General features: G+C 42.8%; 1 protein-coding gene across 2 annotated transcripts in view; it reads left to right on the forward strand.

The window, feature by feature from the left end:
• Positions 1-14639, forward strand: part of LOC114459835 (ras GTPase-activating-like protein IQGAP3) — a 36993-nt gene extending 22354 nt beyond the window's left edge. The window contains exons 14-35 of one of the 2 annotated variants that reach the window (XM_028441989.1): positions 3355-3525; positions 3612-3695; positions 3765-3836; positions 5917-5986; positions 6059-6267; positions 6447-6599; positions 7491-7654; positions 9155-9240; positions 9304-9442; positions 9507-9647; positions 11219-11303; positions 11423-11649; positions 11987-12119; positions 12316-12418; positions 12761-12857; positions 12943-13030; positions 13102-13314; positions 13382-13542; positions 13611-13715; positions 13808-13916; positions 13993-14102; positions 14157-14639. In XM_028441989.1, coding sequence (XP_028297790.1) covers positions 3355-3525; positions 3612-3695; positions 3765-3836; positions 5917-5986; positions 6059-6267; positions 6447-6599; positions 7491-7654; positions 9155-9240; positions 9304-9442; positions 9507-9647; positions 11219-11303; positions 11423-11649; positions 11987-12119; positions 12316-12418; positions 12761-12857; positions 12943-13030; positions 13102-13314; positions 13382-13542; positions 13611-13715; positions 13808-13916; positions 13993-14102; positions 14157-14160 — 2724 coding nt within the window. In that variant the 3' untranslated portion in view covers positions 14161-14639. The remainder of the gene's footprint in view (positions 1-3354; positions 3526-3611; positions 3696-3764; positions 3837-5916; positions 5987-6058; positions 6268-6446; positions 6600-7490; positions 7655-9154; positions 9241-9303; positions 9443-9506; positions 9648-11218; positions 11304-11422; positions 11650-11986; positions 12120-12315; positions 12419-12760; positions 12858-12942; positions 13031-13101; positions 13315-13381; positions 13543-13610; positions 13716-13807; positions 13917-13992; positions 14103-14156) is intronic. The other variant, XM_028441990.1, reaches the window with a different exon arrangement.
• Positions 14640-15603: the final 964 nt, after the last annotated feature.

The raw sequence follows: 15603 nt of genomic DNA on the forward strand, positions 1-15603 counted from the left end.
CGGAGCCAACTCACCACCAGGTGGTGATCAGTTGACAGCTCCGCCCCTCTCTTTACCAGAGTGTCCAAGACATGCGGCCGCAAGTCCGATGACACGACTACGAAGTCGATCATCGAACTGCGGCCTAGGGTGTCCTGGTGCCAAATGCACATATGGACACCCTTATGCTTGAACATGGTGTTCGTTATGGACATTCTGTGATGAGCACAGAAGTCCAACAACAAAACACTGCTCGGGTTCTGTTCAGGGGGGCCATTCCTCCCAATCACGCCCCTCCAGGTCTCACTGTCGCCGCCAACGTGAGCGTTGAAGTCCCCCAGCAGAACGAGGGAATCCCCAGAAGGAGCACTCTCCTGTTCTCCCTCTAAGGAATCCAAGAAGGGTGGATACTCCGAGCTGCTGTTTGGCCCATAGGCACAAACAACAGTCAGGATCCGTCCCCCCACCCGAAGGCAGAAGGAGGCTACCCTCTCGTCTACCGGGGTAAACTTCAACATACAGGCACTAAGTCGGGGGGCAAGAAGTATAGCCACCCCGGCCCGGCGCCTCTCACCATTGGCGACTCCAGAGTAGAAGAGAGTCCAACCCCTGTCGAGAATGCTGGTTCCAGAGCCCTTGTTATGTGTCAAGGTGAGACCCACTATATCTAGTCCGAACTTCTCCACCTCGCACACAAGCTCAGACTCCTTCCCTGCCAGAGAGGTGACATTCCACGTCCCCAACGCTAGCTTCTGTAGCCGGGGATCAGATCGCCAAGGCCCCCGCCCTGGACGACTGCCCGATCCACATTGCACCGGCCTCATATGATCCCTCCTGCGGGTGGTGGGCCTACGGGAGGGCGGGTCCACGTCGTCCTTTCGGGCTCTGCCCGGCTGGGGCCCGTAGGCAAAGCCCCGGCCACCAGGCGCTCGCACTCAAGCCCCAACCCCGAGCCTGGCTCCAAGGTGGGGCCCCGGTAGCGCCAATCCGGGCGACGTGAACTGCCTTTGTTGTTTCATGTACATTTGTGGCTATTGAACCGCTCTTAGTCGGACCCGTCACCTGGGACCTGTTTGCCTTGGGAGACCCTACCAGGGGCATTAAGCCCCCGACAACATTGCTCCCAGGATCATTCGGGTACTCAAACCCCTCCACCACGTTAAGGTGGCGGTTCATGGAGGTTTTTTTTTTTTACCCGAACTGCGACACGGTGACGTCATGAACCCGGAACCGGAAGTAGTGCGCTCAACACTGCACTCTTACCGAGGGAGCCGTAATTATAAAATAAACGTTAATTTGACAGTTTTGCTAGACCAAATTACTCTAAAATAAGATTAATTAACGTGGATGCCGATAGAATTTTTTTAGATGTGTCGCAGTTGATCACCGTTCATCTGTTTCGCCATCAAAATGGATACCGGAAGTCGACTCAACTGTGATCAAGATGGATGCCGCAAGTCGTCTCTCAACATATGGTGCGCTCGCGCCCCCACACACCCTGAGGTCAAAAGCTGCCGTCCAGAAGTAAAATAAAATTAAAACAAACATTTTGAAATGACCAAATTACTCCAAAATAACAGATACACACACTTGGGGTATTTGGAACCCGTTGACCGAGTTTCAGGTCGAACTCGCACCGCGTCTGGAAGATATTTGCTCCACACACACATACACACAGACCATCCTTGAATTATAGTATAGACTAGTACAGTGCCCGTCGGAAGTATGCATTCATGCGGGAGCATAAGGGGTATAATTGGGTATTTTTGTATCTTTCTGATGTGTTTTTGTGCATCTTTTGTCTAATTATTGTTTTGTTACTCATTTTTATACTTTTTTTTGTTCGATGTATTTTTCTGTAATGTATGTTTTTCCAGTCATTATGTGTATTTTTGTATCTTTCTGTTGTCTTTTTGTGCATTTTTTGTATAATTATTGTTTTTTGTTGCCATTGCAGTGTGATTCTGGAATATTTTTGTGTATTTTTGTATCTTTTTTAGTGTAGTTTTGTGCATTTATGTATGTTTTTTGGAGTCATTTTGTGTGTTTTTGGAGCCTTTTTGTATATTTTTATGCATTTCTGCTGTCATTTTGTGTACTTTTTGTCTAAATATTGTTTAGTTTTTAGTTTTATTTTACTAATTTAGTATATTTTTATTATCAATACTGTGTGTGTGTGAGCCAGCCACGCCCTCCGTGCGTTATTTATCACACATGCGCGCGCGCTTCTTGCACATAAACCATCGCAGGTTGTTAAGAGAGAAACGATAACTACGGTAGCCAGTTAAGTCAACTATTCATCATCATGTATGTCTATGCTGTACAACCCCTCGACTAACAGAGAAAGTTTGTCACACCAGTGCCACCAATGGATAAGTTTGTGTAGAGCCCTGATAATGATAAATATGTTGATATGGATATAATATTAATAGTGAAAGTAGTAATAGTAATAATAGTAATGGTCATATTAATAATAATAGTAATAATAGCAATAACAAAGTAATATAATAAGAATATAGTAACAATTATACGATAAAAAACTATATGAAATAATGATAAGGTAATATGATAATATAGCAATGCTAATAATACAAAGATAATGATATGGATATAGTATTAATAGTGAAAGTGGTCATAGTAATAAAAGTAATGTTATAATGATATTATTAGTAATAAAATAATATAAAATAATATAATATGCTAAAAACTATTAATAATAACAGCAATAACAAAATAATGTAATGAATACCAGTAACTATAAGATAAAACAATAATAAGAGACTAAAAATGTAGTCACATCATTCATCGCTCAGTCTTTGGCTACAGCAGTCGATGCACTCAAGCACCATTTGGTTAGCTTTAGCTTAGCTTTCTTAACTGCCGATGCCGACATTAGAACTACGTGCATGTTTAAATGGATTTTGTGGGTTTCTCCGGGGATTCTCCCTGTGTGCTATAAAGGACGCTCTGCTACGGATAAACATGCATGTTTACTTATCAGAATAGTACGTCCCACAAAACTGATTAACGCCGATCGATGAATAGCAGTTGTTTCACAGTTCATCTGTTTCACCTTCAAAATGGATGCCGGAAGTCGTCTCTCAACAGATGGTGCGCTAGCGCCCCCTCACACCCCGAGGTCAAAAGCTGAATAGGTTTAATTTCGGGGCCGTCCAGAAGTGAAATCAAATTAAAATAAACATTTTGAAATGACCAAATTACTCCAAAATAACAGATACACACACTCGGGGTATTTGGAACCCATCGACCGAGTTTCAGGTCGAACTGGCACCACGTCCTGGAGATATTTGCTCCACACACACACACAGATGTCCCTTGAATTATAGTATAGATGTGTGTGTGTGTGTCTCACAGGAAGTCATCAACAGTGTGACCAATGCCTTCCAGCGTGGACAACTTTGGAAGGGCAACGAATCCCTGATTGTTGCCTTACAGGCTCACTGCAGAGGTTACCTGATCAGACAACAGCTGGAGACCAGGAAATGTTACGTGATCCGTCACACGCCGGCCGCCGTCACCATCCAGGTGTGTGTGTGTGTGTGTGTGTGTGTGCGTGCATGCGTGCGCGTCACACAACACAAAATCACACTTGTGTGTGATTGTGTGTACAGGCAAACTGGAGGAGGTTTGTCCAGCAGAGGATGTACAGGCGTCGCCTTCAGTTCCTTTGTATGAACTGGAAATCTGTCGTCAAGGTAATGGTCACCATGGTAACACTGTGCTCTGGTGCTCATTGGTTAACACGTTCTCTGTTCTGTGAGCAGATCCAATCATTGGTGAGGATGTTTCTGCAAAGGCGGAGTTACAGAGCTCGACTGGACTTCTTTAGACGCAACGTAAGATATTCAACCACATCCAACCATCATGCAACATTCATCTGACATACATTCAACCATCATGCAACATTCATCTGACATACATTCAACCATCATGCAACATTCATCTGACATACATCCAACCATCATGCAACATTCATCTGACATACATCCAACCATCATGCAACATTCATCTGACATACATCCAACCATCATGCAACATTCATCTGACATACATTCAACCATCATGCAACATTCATCTGACATACATCCAACCATCATGCAACATTCATCTGACATACATTCAACCATCATGCAACATTCATCTGACATACATCCAACCATCATGCAACATTCATCTGACATACATCCAACCATCATGCAACATTCATCTGACATACATCCAACCATCATGCAACATTCATCTGACATACATCCAACCATCATGCAACATTCATCTGACATACATCCAACCATCATGCAACATTCATCTGACATACATTCAACCATCATGCAACATTCATCTGACATACATCCAACCATCATATCTTTTCATACATGTGATCTGTGTATACTGTGGTCATGTACAGAGACATCTCATTTCAGAAAGTCAAATCCATATACTGTATGATATAGGCTCATGCTTCCTTCTTTATGGAGATGCTGATTTCATTTCCCAGCAGGACTTAACACCTGCCCACACTGCCAAAGGTACCAAAAACTGGTTCAATGACCATGGTGTTACTGTGCTTGATTGACCTGAACCTCATAGAGAATCTATGGCTATTGTCCAGAGGAAGGTGAGAGACACCAGACCCAACAATGCAGATGACCTGAAGGCTGCTATCAAAGCAACCAGGACTTCCATTAGACCTGAGCAGTGCCACAGATTAATCACCTCCATGCCACGCCCCTTTGATGCAGTTATTCATGCTAAATGAGGCCCAACCAAGTATTGAGTGCAGAGAAATGAACATACTTTTCAGAAGCCTTAGATTTTTGTTTAAAATAACCTTTTTTATTGATCTTATGAAATAATCTAATTTTCCGAGACACTGAATTTTGACTTATCTGTAAGACATAATCATCAAATTTTCAAGAAATGTAGGCTTGAAATATTTCACTTTTTGTGTCATCAGCCTATATCGTATATGGGTTTGACTTTCTGAAATGAGTGACCAAAAATATGAAACTTTTTTATGATATTCTATTTTTTTTTTTTAGATGTACCTGTATGTATAGAGCGAGGTTATGTGTTCTTATTTTGCTTTGTATTTATAAATTCAGTTAGTTGTGTAAGTAGAGCAGATTTATACATTTTTGAAAATGCTTAGGTTAAATTTTGTTTTTATGAGTTTTAGTTTAGGTTTAGGCAGCACACGTGCGCAGTACTCGTGCACACACCTCAGAGCCTCTCTTCAGCAGATGAATCAAGCCCATTTACTTTGTTTATTAGCCAACATTTGTGTCCGTTTTAAAAGGAGCTTGGTGTGTGTTACTGTCTGTTGTGTCTCAGGTGTGTGTGTGGTGGTTGTTACTGTGTGTTTCAGGTGTGTGTGTGTGGTTGTTACTGTGTGTTATTGTGTGTGTTTCAGGTGTGTGTGTGGTGGTTGTTACTGTGTGTTATTGTGTGTGTTTCAGGTGTGTGTGGTGGTTGTTACTGTGTGTTATTGTGTGTGTGTTTCAGGTGTGTGTGGTGGTTGTTACTGTGTGTTTCAGGTGTGTGTGTGGTGGTTGTTACTGTGTGTTATTGTGTGTGTTTCAGGTGTGTGTGGTGGTTGTTACTGTGTGTTTCAGGTGTGTGTGTGGTGGTTGTTACTGTGTGTTTCAGGTGTGTGTGTGGTGGTTGTTATTGTGTGTGTTACAGGTGTGTGTGGTGGTTGTTACTGTGTGTTTCAGGTGTGTGTGTGGTGGTTGTTACTGTGTGTTATTGTGTGTGTTACAGGTGTGTGCGGTGGTTGTTACTGTGTGTTTCAGGTGTGTGTGTGGTGGTTGTTACTGTGTGTTATTGTGTGTGTTACAGGTGTGTGCGGTGGTTGTTACTGTGTGTTTCAGGTGTGTGTGTGGTGGTTGTTACTGTGTGTTATTGTGTGTGTTTTAGGTGTGTGCGGTGGTTGTGATCCAGAGCTTCTTCAGAGCTCACAGAGTGCGTGAGCAGTACAGGATTCTGGGTAAGTTGGTGGTTGGTTGAGCAGTGATGTGTAGATGCTTTGTAATAAGCCCCACCCCCTGCTATCTGTCAGTGCACTCGGCCACGCCCCCTTTACCATTGCTCAGGAAGTTTGTTCACCTGCTGGACCACGGAGACGCTGACATCACAGCAGAGGCAGAGCTTTGCCGTCTAAGACAGGAAGTGTCGAGGAGCATCCGCTTCAATCGCCAGCTGGAGGCGGAGCTTAACCTGATGGACCTGAAAATCGGCCTCTTGGTCCGCAACCGCGCCACGCTGCATGTGAGTCTACCTGTTGGTCAAATTTAGTCTATTATCAAAATTTCATGTATTTTTTAAGTGTTTTATATATATATATATATATATATATATATATATATATGATCTTGTTACCTGTAACATGTTGACTTTCACGTGTTACCTGTAGCATGTTTACTGTAATATGTTACTCTCATGAACAGGAGGTGGAGTCTCAGTGCAAGAACTTGACTAAGAAAAACAAAGAGCAGCTGTCGGACATGATGGACAAGAAGAGAAACAAAGGCCTCAAAGCTCTGAGTAGAAGCTGTAGAGAACGCCTGAGCAACTACCAACACCTGTTCTACCTGTTACAGGTAACACACACACACACACACATCTGTTGTACCTGTTACATGTAACGCATAGAGACAACATTCAAGGCGGAGCTTCACAACATCAGCGTTCTTATTGTAACCAGTGTGCATTAGGGATGTAACGATTAATCGTAAGGCAGTTAAAAATAGATTCATAGGTATCACAGTTGATATTGATTTTCTGAAAATTGAATCTCAGTACTTTTTTTTAACCAGCAGAGGGCGCTATCCACAAGTGTAGGCGGCGGGTGGAGTCTGCTAATACTTTCTTTCTGGCCGCCTTCTACTCTTAAATATGTTAATAAATGATTCATTACCCCTTTAGCACTGAAAGAATATCTGTAATATTACATGAAAATCTGTAAAAGTCACGTTTTTCTATTAGCTCTGTCTGCTAGCATAGCTTCTCTTCTTCACTGCAAGATATCTGCATGCCAACCGACCACTGTGTTACAAGCGCCCTCTGCTGGTCCAAACAAATTTGACGTAAATCAGTGCAATCACGGTTTTTTTTTTTTTTTTTTTAAGTCCAATTGTTAAGGCACAAAATACGTTTTCAGTTGCACTTTTACAAGAAAAAGAACTATTATGCAGTTTTGCATTGTTTATTATAGAACCAGAATTTAAATTAGTAGGCTTCATTTTCATTTGTATTATTCCTTTATTTATTTCATTCAAGATTTATTTTTAGTTAAATTGTATTGTTTTGAATAGTTTATCAAGGAATTCTTTTGACAATGAAAAATAAAAGGAAAATAGTACAGTATTTGTCTCGTCCCATTTTGTAAAATAAATCGTGAGAGAATCGTATCGTGAACCCAGTATCGTGAATTGAATCGTATCGGGAGTTGAGTGAATCGTTACATCCCTAGTGTGCGTTGTTGTTTCCAGACCCGACCCGGGTACCTGGCCCAGCTGGTGTGTGTGATGCCTCAGAGCAGGAGCTCCTCCTTCATGGAGATGTTAGTGTTCAGTGTGTTTAACTATGGCTCAGCTCCCAGAGAAGCTTTCCTTCTGCTCACACTCTTCACCCACGCCCTGGGCCACGAGATCAGGTATATGTCACTGTGTCTGTTACTGTGTCTATGTTACTGTGTCTATGTTACTGTGTCTATGTTACTGTGTCTCTGTTACTGTGTCTCTGTTACTGTGTGTCACTGTTTGTTTCTGTCACTGTGTGTTACTGTGTCACTGTTTGTTACTGTGTGTTACTGTCACTGTGAGTGACACAGTAACAGACACACAGTAACACACAGTGACAGTAACAAACAGTGACACAGTAACAGACACAGTAACACAGTGACAGTAACAAGCAGTGACACACAGTAACAGACACTGTCACTGTGTCTGTTACTGTGTCACTGTTTGTTACTGTCACTGTGTGTTACTCGGGGTGAGTATTGGCAAGAATGTTGCAATATGATACGTATCACAATACTTGGGTCACAATACAATATTATTGCGATATCACAATATATTGCAATATTCTACCCAGTTAATATTGTCACAGCAAATTTGCGGTTGACCTCATTTGGAGACATGATTGGAGCCCTGCTTGAATGATGATATCCAGTCAAAGCATGATGATTTTATAGAAAAGGATTTATTATAAACTAAATGAAAAAGAGTACAAAAAAAGAGTGTCCCATCCTGTAGGGAGGGCAAGCAGCCAGGTACAAAGCAGGATGGTCAAAAAGGTTCTTTCCTGGCTTAGGATATGCAGGACTAACTAACAGTTTCACAGCTTAAGCTTTATACAGATAGAGAAAAAAAGTTCAACACTGAGAGGAAAAGGAGGGAGTCAGATGCCCCAACAATGGAGACGTTGGAGCAATTATATGGATGTGAATGTTATGAGGAAGGCTGACGCCACTGATATCTGTCCTTCAGCAGAGACTGTGTGTTGCTGGCACTGTCTGTGCTGTTATTCTAACATGACTCAGCTGTTCAAAAGTGCAAAGAGTATTGAGTCATCGTGTATTAAAACATGACAAATTGTACACATGAACACACATTTGACGATATGATGATGAATATAATAATTGCCATAACAATATCAAAATTAAACGTAGAGTTGCTGTATATGTTCATCAGCAGATATTGATCATTCAGAGGACAATTTGTGTCAAAACTATTTGCTTCAAAGCATCCTATTTATTATTTTTATTATTATTATTATTATTATTATTATTATCTACGGTGCCATCTACAGGAGTGGAGGTGCTGAGGTGGCACAATTTAAGGTTTTTATGTAGGAACAGGAGCTGGTCAACATGCCCAGTAGTTGGACTGCTCTGCTGAGAAGTGAAAATGTCTCCAGCAGTAGAAAACACACGTCCACGAAAATGTGAAAAATTTTGATTAAATGTCAGAAAACAAAAAAAACAAAATTTTATTTTTTTTAAATAATTTTTTTTTAATAAATTGTTTTAAAATCGGCACCCAAAAAAATCGCAATATATTGCAAAATCGAATTTTTCACACCCCATCTATTACTGTGTGTGTGTTACTGTTACTGTGTGTTTCTCTGAGCTGACTTTCTGTCTAATTTTCAGATTAAAAGTGGAGCGTCCTCTTGACGTGCTAACAGGAAGTCCTCCTGTGATCCAGATGTTGGTGAACTTCTACCGAGGGGTCAATGGTCAGCAGATGTAGATATATAGCTATAGAATATAATGTGAAGTTAATGAGGTTTTATTTTCAGGTCAGAGTGCCTTACAGGAAGTGCTGGGCCCAGCGATACAGGAAGTGCTTGACAACCGATCAATCACCATAAACATTGACCCAGTGCAGGTTTACAGGAAGTGGATCAACCACACAGAGAGCAGGACAGGAAGGAAGAGGTCAGAGGTCACAGACAGGGTTAAAGTCAAAGTGTCAGGGACTGAGTGTGTTTTCTGTGTGTAGTTCTCTGCCCTACGATGTCTGTCCTGAAGAAGCGCTGAGTCATCCAGAGGTTCACAAACGTGTTCAAGGTTCCATCTCTGAACTGAAGAGACTGACAGAGAAGGTCCTCAGATCCATCACCTCCAATCTCAGCCTCCTACCGTAGGTTCACTACATTACACTGTTATATCTATTATAATATAGATCTATCACCTCCAATCTCAGCCTCCTACTGTAGGTTCACTTACTTTTTTTCTGCTACTCAACGAAGGACCCACCCTTATCTGTTCTTGCAGCTTGCTGCTGCTTTGTCTGGTCTTGTGAATCAAATAGGAGCCTCTTTGCATCTCATCCAAAACTGGAATTATGGAATTGATCAGTTGGCCTTTCAATGCAATGTATCAATTTTTTTCTAAATTTCCAAAGATTGGGCAGTGGTGAGCTTGTGTGTCTGTCGATTCTCTCAAAGGAAGACGTAGAGGACATCTACATGATTGGAATTATGGTAGCAGGTGTGCTGCTGATTGGAGCTGGCAGCTTTCTGACCTATTGCAAAATCTGTACTATGCTGGCAACTGTTTTGGGAAGACTGTCAGTCATTTCTGAAGGATAGGGCAGGGCTCTCAACACTCCGACTCATGTGATGAATGAACTCAAAAGCAAGCAGAGCTGCTTTTGGATTGTTTACGTGCAAATGAAACCAACTTGTAGAAGTTTGGTGCCCGGCTTGCAAGTTAAGGGCATCTTATTGCATTAATGTAGAGAGACCCAGGACAGAAGGCTATTTGAAATTAACCTAGCCTGAATCTAAAACACATTACTTATCTCCTTTTTGGCTCCCATAGCCAGCTATTCAAGGCTGTCTCATTCGTATCACCAGGAAGTCTCTGCAGACAGCGTCTCGGCTACTGGCCTCTCTGCTGTGAGGTGACTGACAGAACTGCCCACTAGCTCGTGTGCATGTGTGTGCTGCGCATGTCTCTGCTACACAGGTCAGGATAACCATCACTCCCACCCATCTCATAACGATACATTCAAAGAATAAGAAATGGGTTAGAAGGGAACTGAAAAACTGCCTGGTCCAAAAGAAAAAGGAGGCACGCTCATGGTGAAGGAGCTGGAGAAGGAGTTCAGGAGGATGGCAAAGATGGCTAAAATAAACTACAAAAAAAAGGTGGAGCAGAAATTAACATCAGAAAATGCAAGGGAGGCATGGCAGGGCCTAAACATCTTGATGGACAGAGCCCCAAAACCTCCTGTGATCAGCTGCTCGGACCCAGCCACCTGAGCAGAGCAGATGAACACCTTCAGCCGATTTAATACCAGCAGCACACCAGCCTCCAGAACCTTTCCATCATGCGAAGGGTCAACCGAAACAAAGCTTCTGATCCTGACAGGCTCAGGGGCAGGGTGCTTAAAGTCTGCTCCACACAGCTAGGAGGAACCCTCACCAAGCTCTTTCAGCTCCTTCTAGACTCTGGCTGTGTCCCAAACCAGTGGAAGGAATCCTCCATTCCCATTCCCAAAAAAACTCCACCTAAGGACCTGAAGGACTACAGACCAGTGACCCTGATCTCTGTTCTGTGTAAATGCGTGGAATGAGTGGTGTGGGACTTTCTTACCAGCATGCTAGTAGACAAACTGGGTACACAGTGAATACACTCACCTGTCCTGTTTAGATGCTTTGGGACTTCTGTGGTTAAAGAATGTGTGTGTGTGTGTGTCTGTGTCAGTTATGGTTTGCGTTACACAGCGAAGACGCTGAGAGACGCGTTAAGGAACAAGTTCAGTGATGCCAGTGAGGAGGAGATCTATAAGGTAACCAGCTAGTTAGTGCTAACTAGCACTAACTAGTCCCTCCTCAGATTTATAAAGATTTATAAAGTAACCAGCTAGTCACTGTTAACCAGCACTAACTAGTCCCTACTCGTCCACAGGTGGTTGGTAACCTGGTGTATTACCGCTACATGAACCCAGTACTTGTGGCTCCAGATGCGTTTGGGCTCCTGAAGGCTTCACAGTGTCTACAGACTGAACAGCGCCTCCTGTTGGGAACCATAGCACGCACCTTACAGCTAGCTGCTGCTAACCAGCTCTACAGTGAGAACGCAGCGCACGCCAGGGACATGAACCAGTTCATCACTCTCACACACCACACATTCAGGTCAGTGTGTGTTTGTTTGATGCTGAATGTCTTTCTATTGAATGTTTACAAACGGATGCTAACTCTAACCTAGCTAACTGCAAACTGTTTGTGTTGTCAATGGAAACCAAAGGAATGAGCTCATGGTTCAGGATGTTAGTGATAATTACAGAATTCTGCTCATACTGCCCTAAGCAGGCCAGATACCGCAGCACACTGATAGCACTCACCAAGCACCAAGATCTCTGCCTGAGGAGGCTCAGCCATGTTTTAACTACCGCTATCAGCAACACACACACGTGACCACATAGAGTCTGAACCTTAGCTCCAGACTGACCATGTGACCCTGGTTCCTCAGGCGGTTCCTGGTGCTGGTGTGTGATGTTCCTGATCCAGAGGAACGTTTTGGTGTGGATGAGTTCTCTGAAGACATCATCATTAATAATCCAACCATTTACATCTCCGTCAGCGAACTGCTGCGTACGCACCAGGTGTGTGTGTGTGTGTGTGTGTGTGTGTGGTGGTGTGTGTGTGTGTGTGTGTGTGTGTGTGTGTGTGTGTGTGTGTGTGTGTGTGTGTGTGTGTGTGTGTGTGTGTGTGTGTGTGTGTGTGTGTGTGTGTGTGTGTGTGTGTGTGTGCGTGCGTGTGTTCATGCTCAACTCTGACCCTGTGTGTGTGTGTGTCCAGCTGCTGTTGGAGCACCAGGAGGTTCTGAGCCCTGACCCAACAGATCCACTCAGATTGTTACTGAATGAGCTTGGAGCCATTCCTTCACTACATGAGCTCATTGGTACCCCACACACACACACACACACACACACACACACACACACACACACACACACACACACTATGGGGGGTGGATCCATTCTAAATTAATGTGCATCAGTCACTCAAACACATACCCTGCGCTTGCAAAGAGCTCTGTGATCTAACTCACTATATCTACATTTCCCATAGACTTAGAATGGGCACAATGCACAAGTCATGTCCGCACCTCATGTGTTTGATGTGCCCTAACACGTTAACACATTTGTAGATGCCACACCTATGACACACCTCCACCACACTTTTGAGTGTATGCACACACACAAAATCACGTCTCTGTCTATAATCTATAATCTATAATCAGATCCATCCAGTGAATCCAGCAGCTCTGAAATTTCTCTAAAACTCACCAACAAGTTCAACAACATCACCAACGATGATGCTGAAAGTCTGCTGCTCAGGTACAGCCGTTAGCTTAGCTTAGTTTAGCCTCTCAGGTAGTTTCATTGTCCATCCATGATTAATGGCGTGTGGTTTTGTTCCCAGGACCAAACAGTTGATCCTGGACGTGATTGGCTGTCAGAGTGGAGAGACTCTCCACGCCGTTCTGAGGAACAAACCCACGCCTGACCAAGTCAGTGGTTCAACCAATCAGATGCTCCAAGGGGCGGAACTTCAGATGATAATCGTCTTGTCTGTGGTCAGGAGGCGAAACATGATTGGTTGATGCGACGACGACAGAAGGTCCAGAGGAGCCGCTCACTGGTCGCCGATGGCAACCTGAGTCTGCAGGAGAAGAAGAAGAAGATCCGGAAGAGCCTTCGTCAGCTGGAAACACTGGGAGTGCTGGGAACGTCAGGGCCCAGTGAGGAACACTTCCTGTCCAGTGAGGAGCACATCCTGTCACTGATCGCCAAGGTGACCACTCTCACCACACCCCCAACAATAACTGACCCTAACTAACAATAACCCTCAATGTCATCAGGACATACGTCAGCAGAAAGTGCGTCGTCAGCGCAGAGGGGCGGAGCTTAACAAGCTACATCAGACTCTAAGCAGCCTTCAAAATAAGAGCAGATACTACAGTGAGCAGGTGGATTATTACCTGAACTACATCAACACCTGTTACGATCAGCTGACCAGCAGGTACACACACACACACACACACACACACACACACACACTTCCTCTATGTTGTGGTGTGTGTGTTGCAGTAAACGGACCAATCAGAAGAGGAAGCTTCCTGCTCGGAGCTACAGCGCCGCCTGTCTGCAGGAGAAGGGAGTGCTGCTGGAGATTGAAGACCTGCCTGCTGCACAGTAAGGACACACACACACACACACACACACACACACACACACACACACACACACACATTCCTGTAAGTTTAAATATTGTTTCTTGCCTGTAGGTTTAAAAACGTGGTGTTTGAAATCACTCCTGCTGAAGAGAAAGGAAGTTTTACTGTCAGCGCTCGATTCCTGGGAGTTAGAATGGAAGAGTTTGATCTGAAATATCAGGTGTGTGTGTGCGGGTGTGTGTGTGTGTGCGTGCGTGTGTATATATTTGTCTAAGTGTGTGTGTGTGTTTGTTTAGGAGCTGCTCCACCTACAGTACGAAGGCGTTGCTGTGATGAAAATGTTCGATAAAGCCAAAGTTAACGTCAATCTGCTAATTTTCCTCCTCAACAAGAAGTTTTTCAACAAGTGACTACCACACACTCCTGTCTTTGCTTTTATTCTGAAAAACGTTCCTAACAAGTGACTACCACACACTCCTGTCTTTGCTTTTATTCTGAAAAACGTTCCTAACAAGTGACTACCACACACTCCTGTCTTTGCTTTTATTCTGAAAAACGTTCCTAACAAGTGACTACCACACACTCCTGTCTTTGCTTTTATTCTGAAAAACGTTCCCAACAAGTGACTACCACACACTCCTGTCTTTGCTTTTATTCTGAAAAACGTTCCCAACAAGTGACTACCACACACTCCTGTCTTTGCTTTTATTCTGTAAAACGTTCCCAACAAGTGACTACCACACACTCCTGTCTTTGCTTTTATTCTGAAAAACGTTCCCAACAAGTGACTACCACACACTCCTGTCTTTGCTTTTATTCTGAAAAACGTTCCTAACAAGTGACGACCACACACTCCTGTTCGTTCTTTTATTCTGAAATACCTTCCTATCTTTGTGCTTTTATGTTGAAATTATAAATTATCAATAAATGTTTACCAATGTAATTATAGTGTGATGTTCTTAATGTAAAAGTCTGATGATGAAACTCAAGCTTTATTTTGAAACTCCTCACTGAACATGATGACACACACACACACACTATGGGGTGCCAAGTGTAAAAATTTAGTATAAAAGTTGTAGCTAACACATTTTCATTATTTATCTTTTCTTTTCTCATATTTAGCACATTTTCTTACATTTAACACAACATTTAACCACATATATAAAGGTTAAAAAAAGCTCTAAATCTAAATGGTATATGTTATATCTAATTGATTTAGATTTAACATTTAGATATAAGATTAAGCATTTAGATATGATATATAACATTTAGATTTAACATTTAGACTTATTTTTAACATTTAAATATAACATAACATTTAGATTTAAAATTTAGATATAGATTTAACATTTAGATTTAATGCTTTTTTTAACCTCCATATATGTAGGAAAATGTGCTAAATATGAGTAAAGTGAGGTAAATAATGAAAATGTTAGCTACAAATTTTATACTAAATTTTTACACTTGGCACCCCATATACACAGTACTGGGTTCATGTAGTGGTAATACACCAGGTTACCAATCACCTGTGGATGAGTAGGGACTAATTAGTGCTGGTTAGCAGTGACGAGCTGGTTACCTTTTAAATCTGAGTATGGAGGAGTTGGTGCTGGTTAGCAGTAACTAGTTGATTACAGAGCTCCCAAGCCTCACCCTTTGAGCGTGACAGTCACGCAATTTGACGCATTCTCACACCACATGCCACACTTCTCACGCTGATATTTCTCCATTCAATACTTAAGGCGGGTCTTGACGAGACGTCTCTAATGACACCACACACAACACACACCGACTCGTTGACATGCTTTCAGAAAGAAAGTGTTTCAAGAGGACAGCCTCCTCATGGACCAGAACCACATCCATGGTCCAGAACCTCCAGCTTATGATGAACTCCACAGCACTGGTGT

Source organism: Gouania willdenowi, unplaced genomic scaffold (genome assembly GCF_900634775.1).
Source record: "Gouania willdenowi unplaced genomic scaffold, fGouWil2.1 scaffold_355_arrow_ctg1, whole genome shotgun sequence".
Lineage (NCBI taxonomy): Eukaryota > Metazoa > Chordata > Actinopteri > Blenniiformes > Gobiesocidae > Gouania > Gouania willdenowi.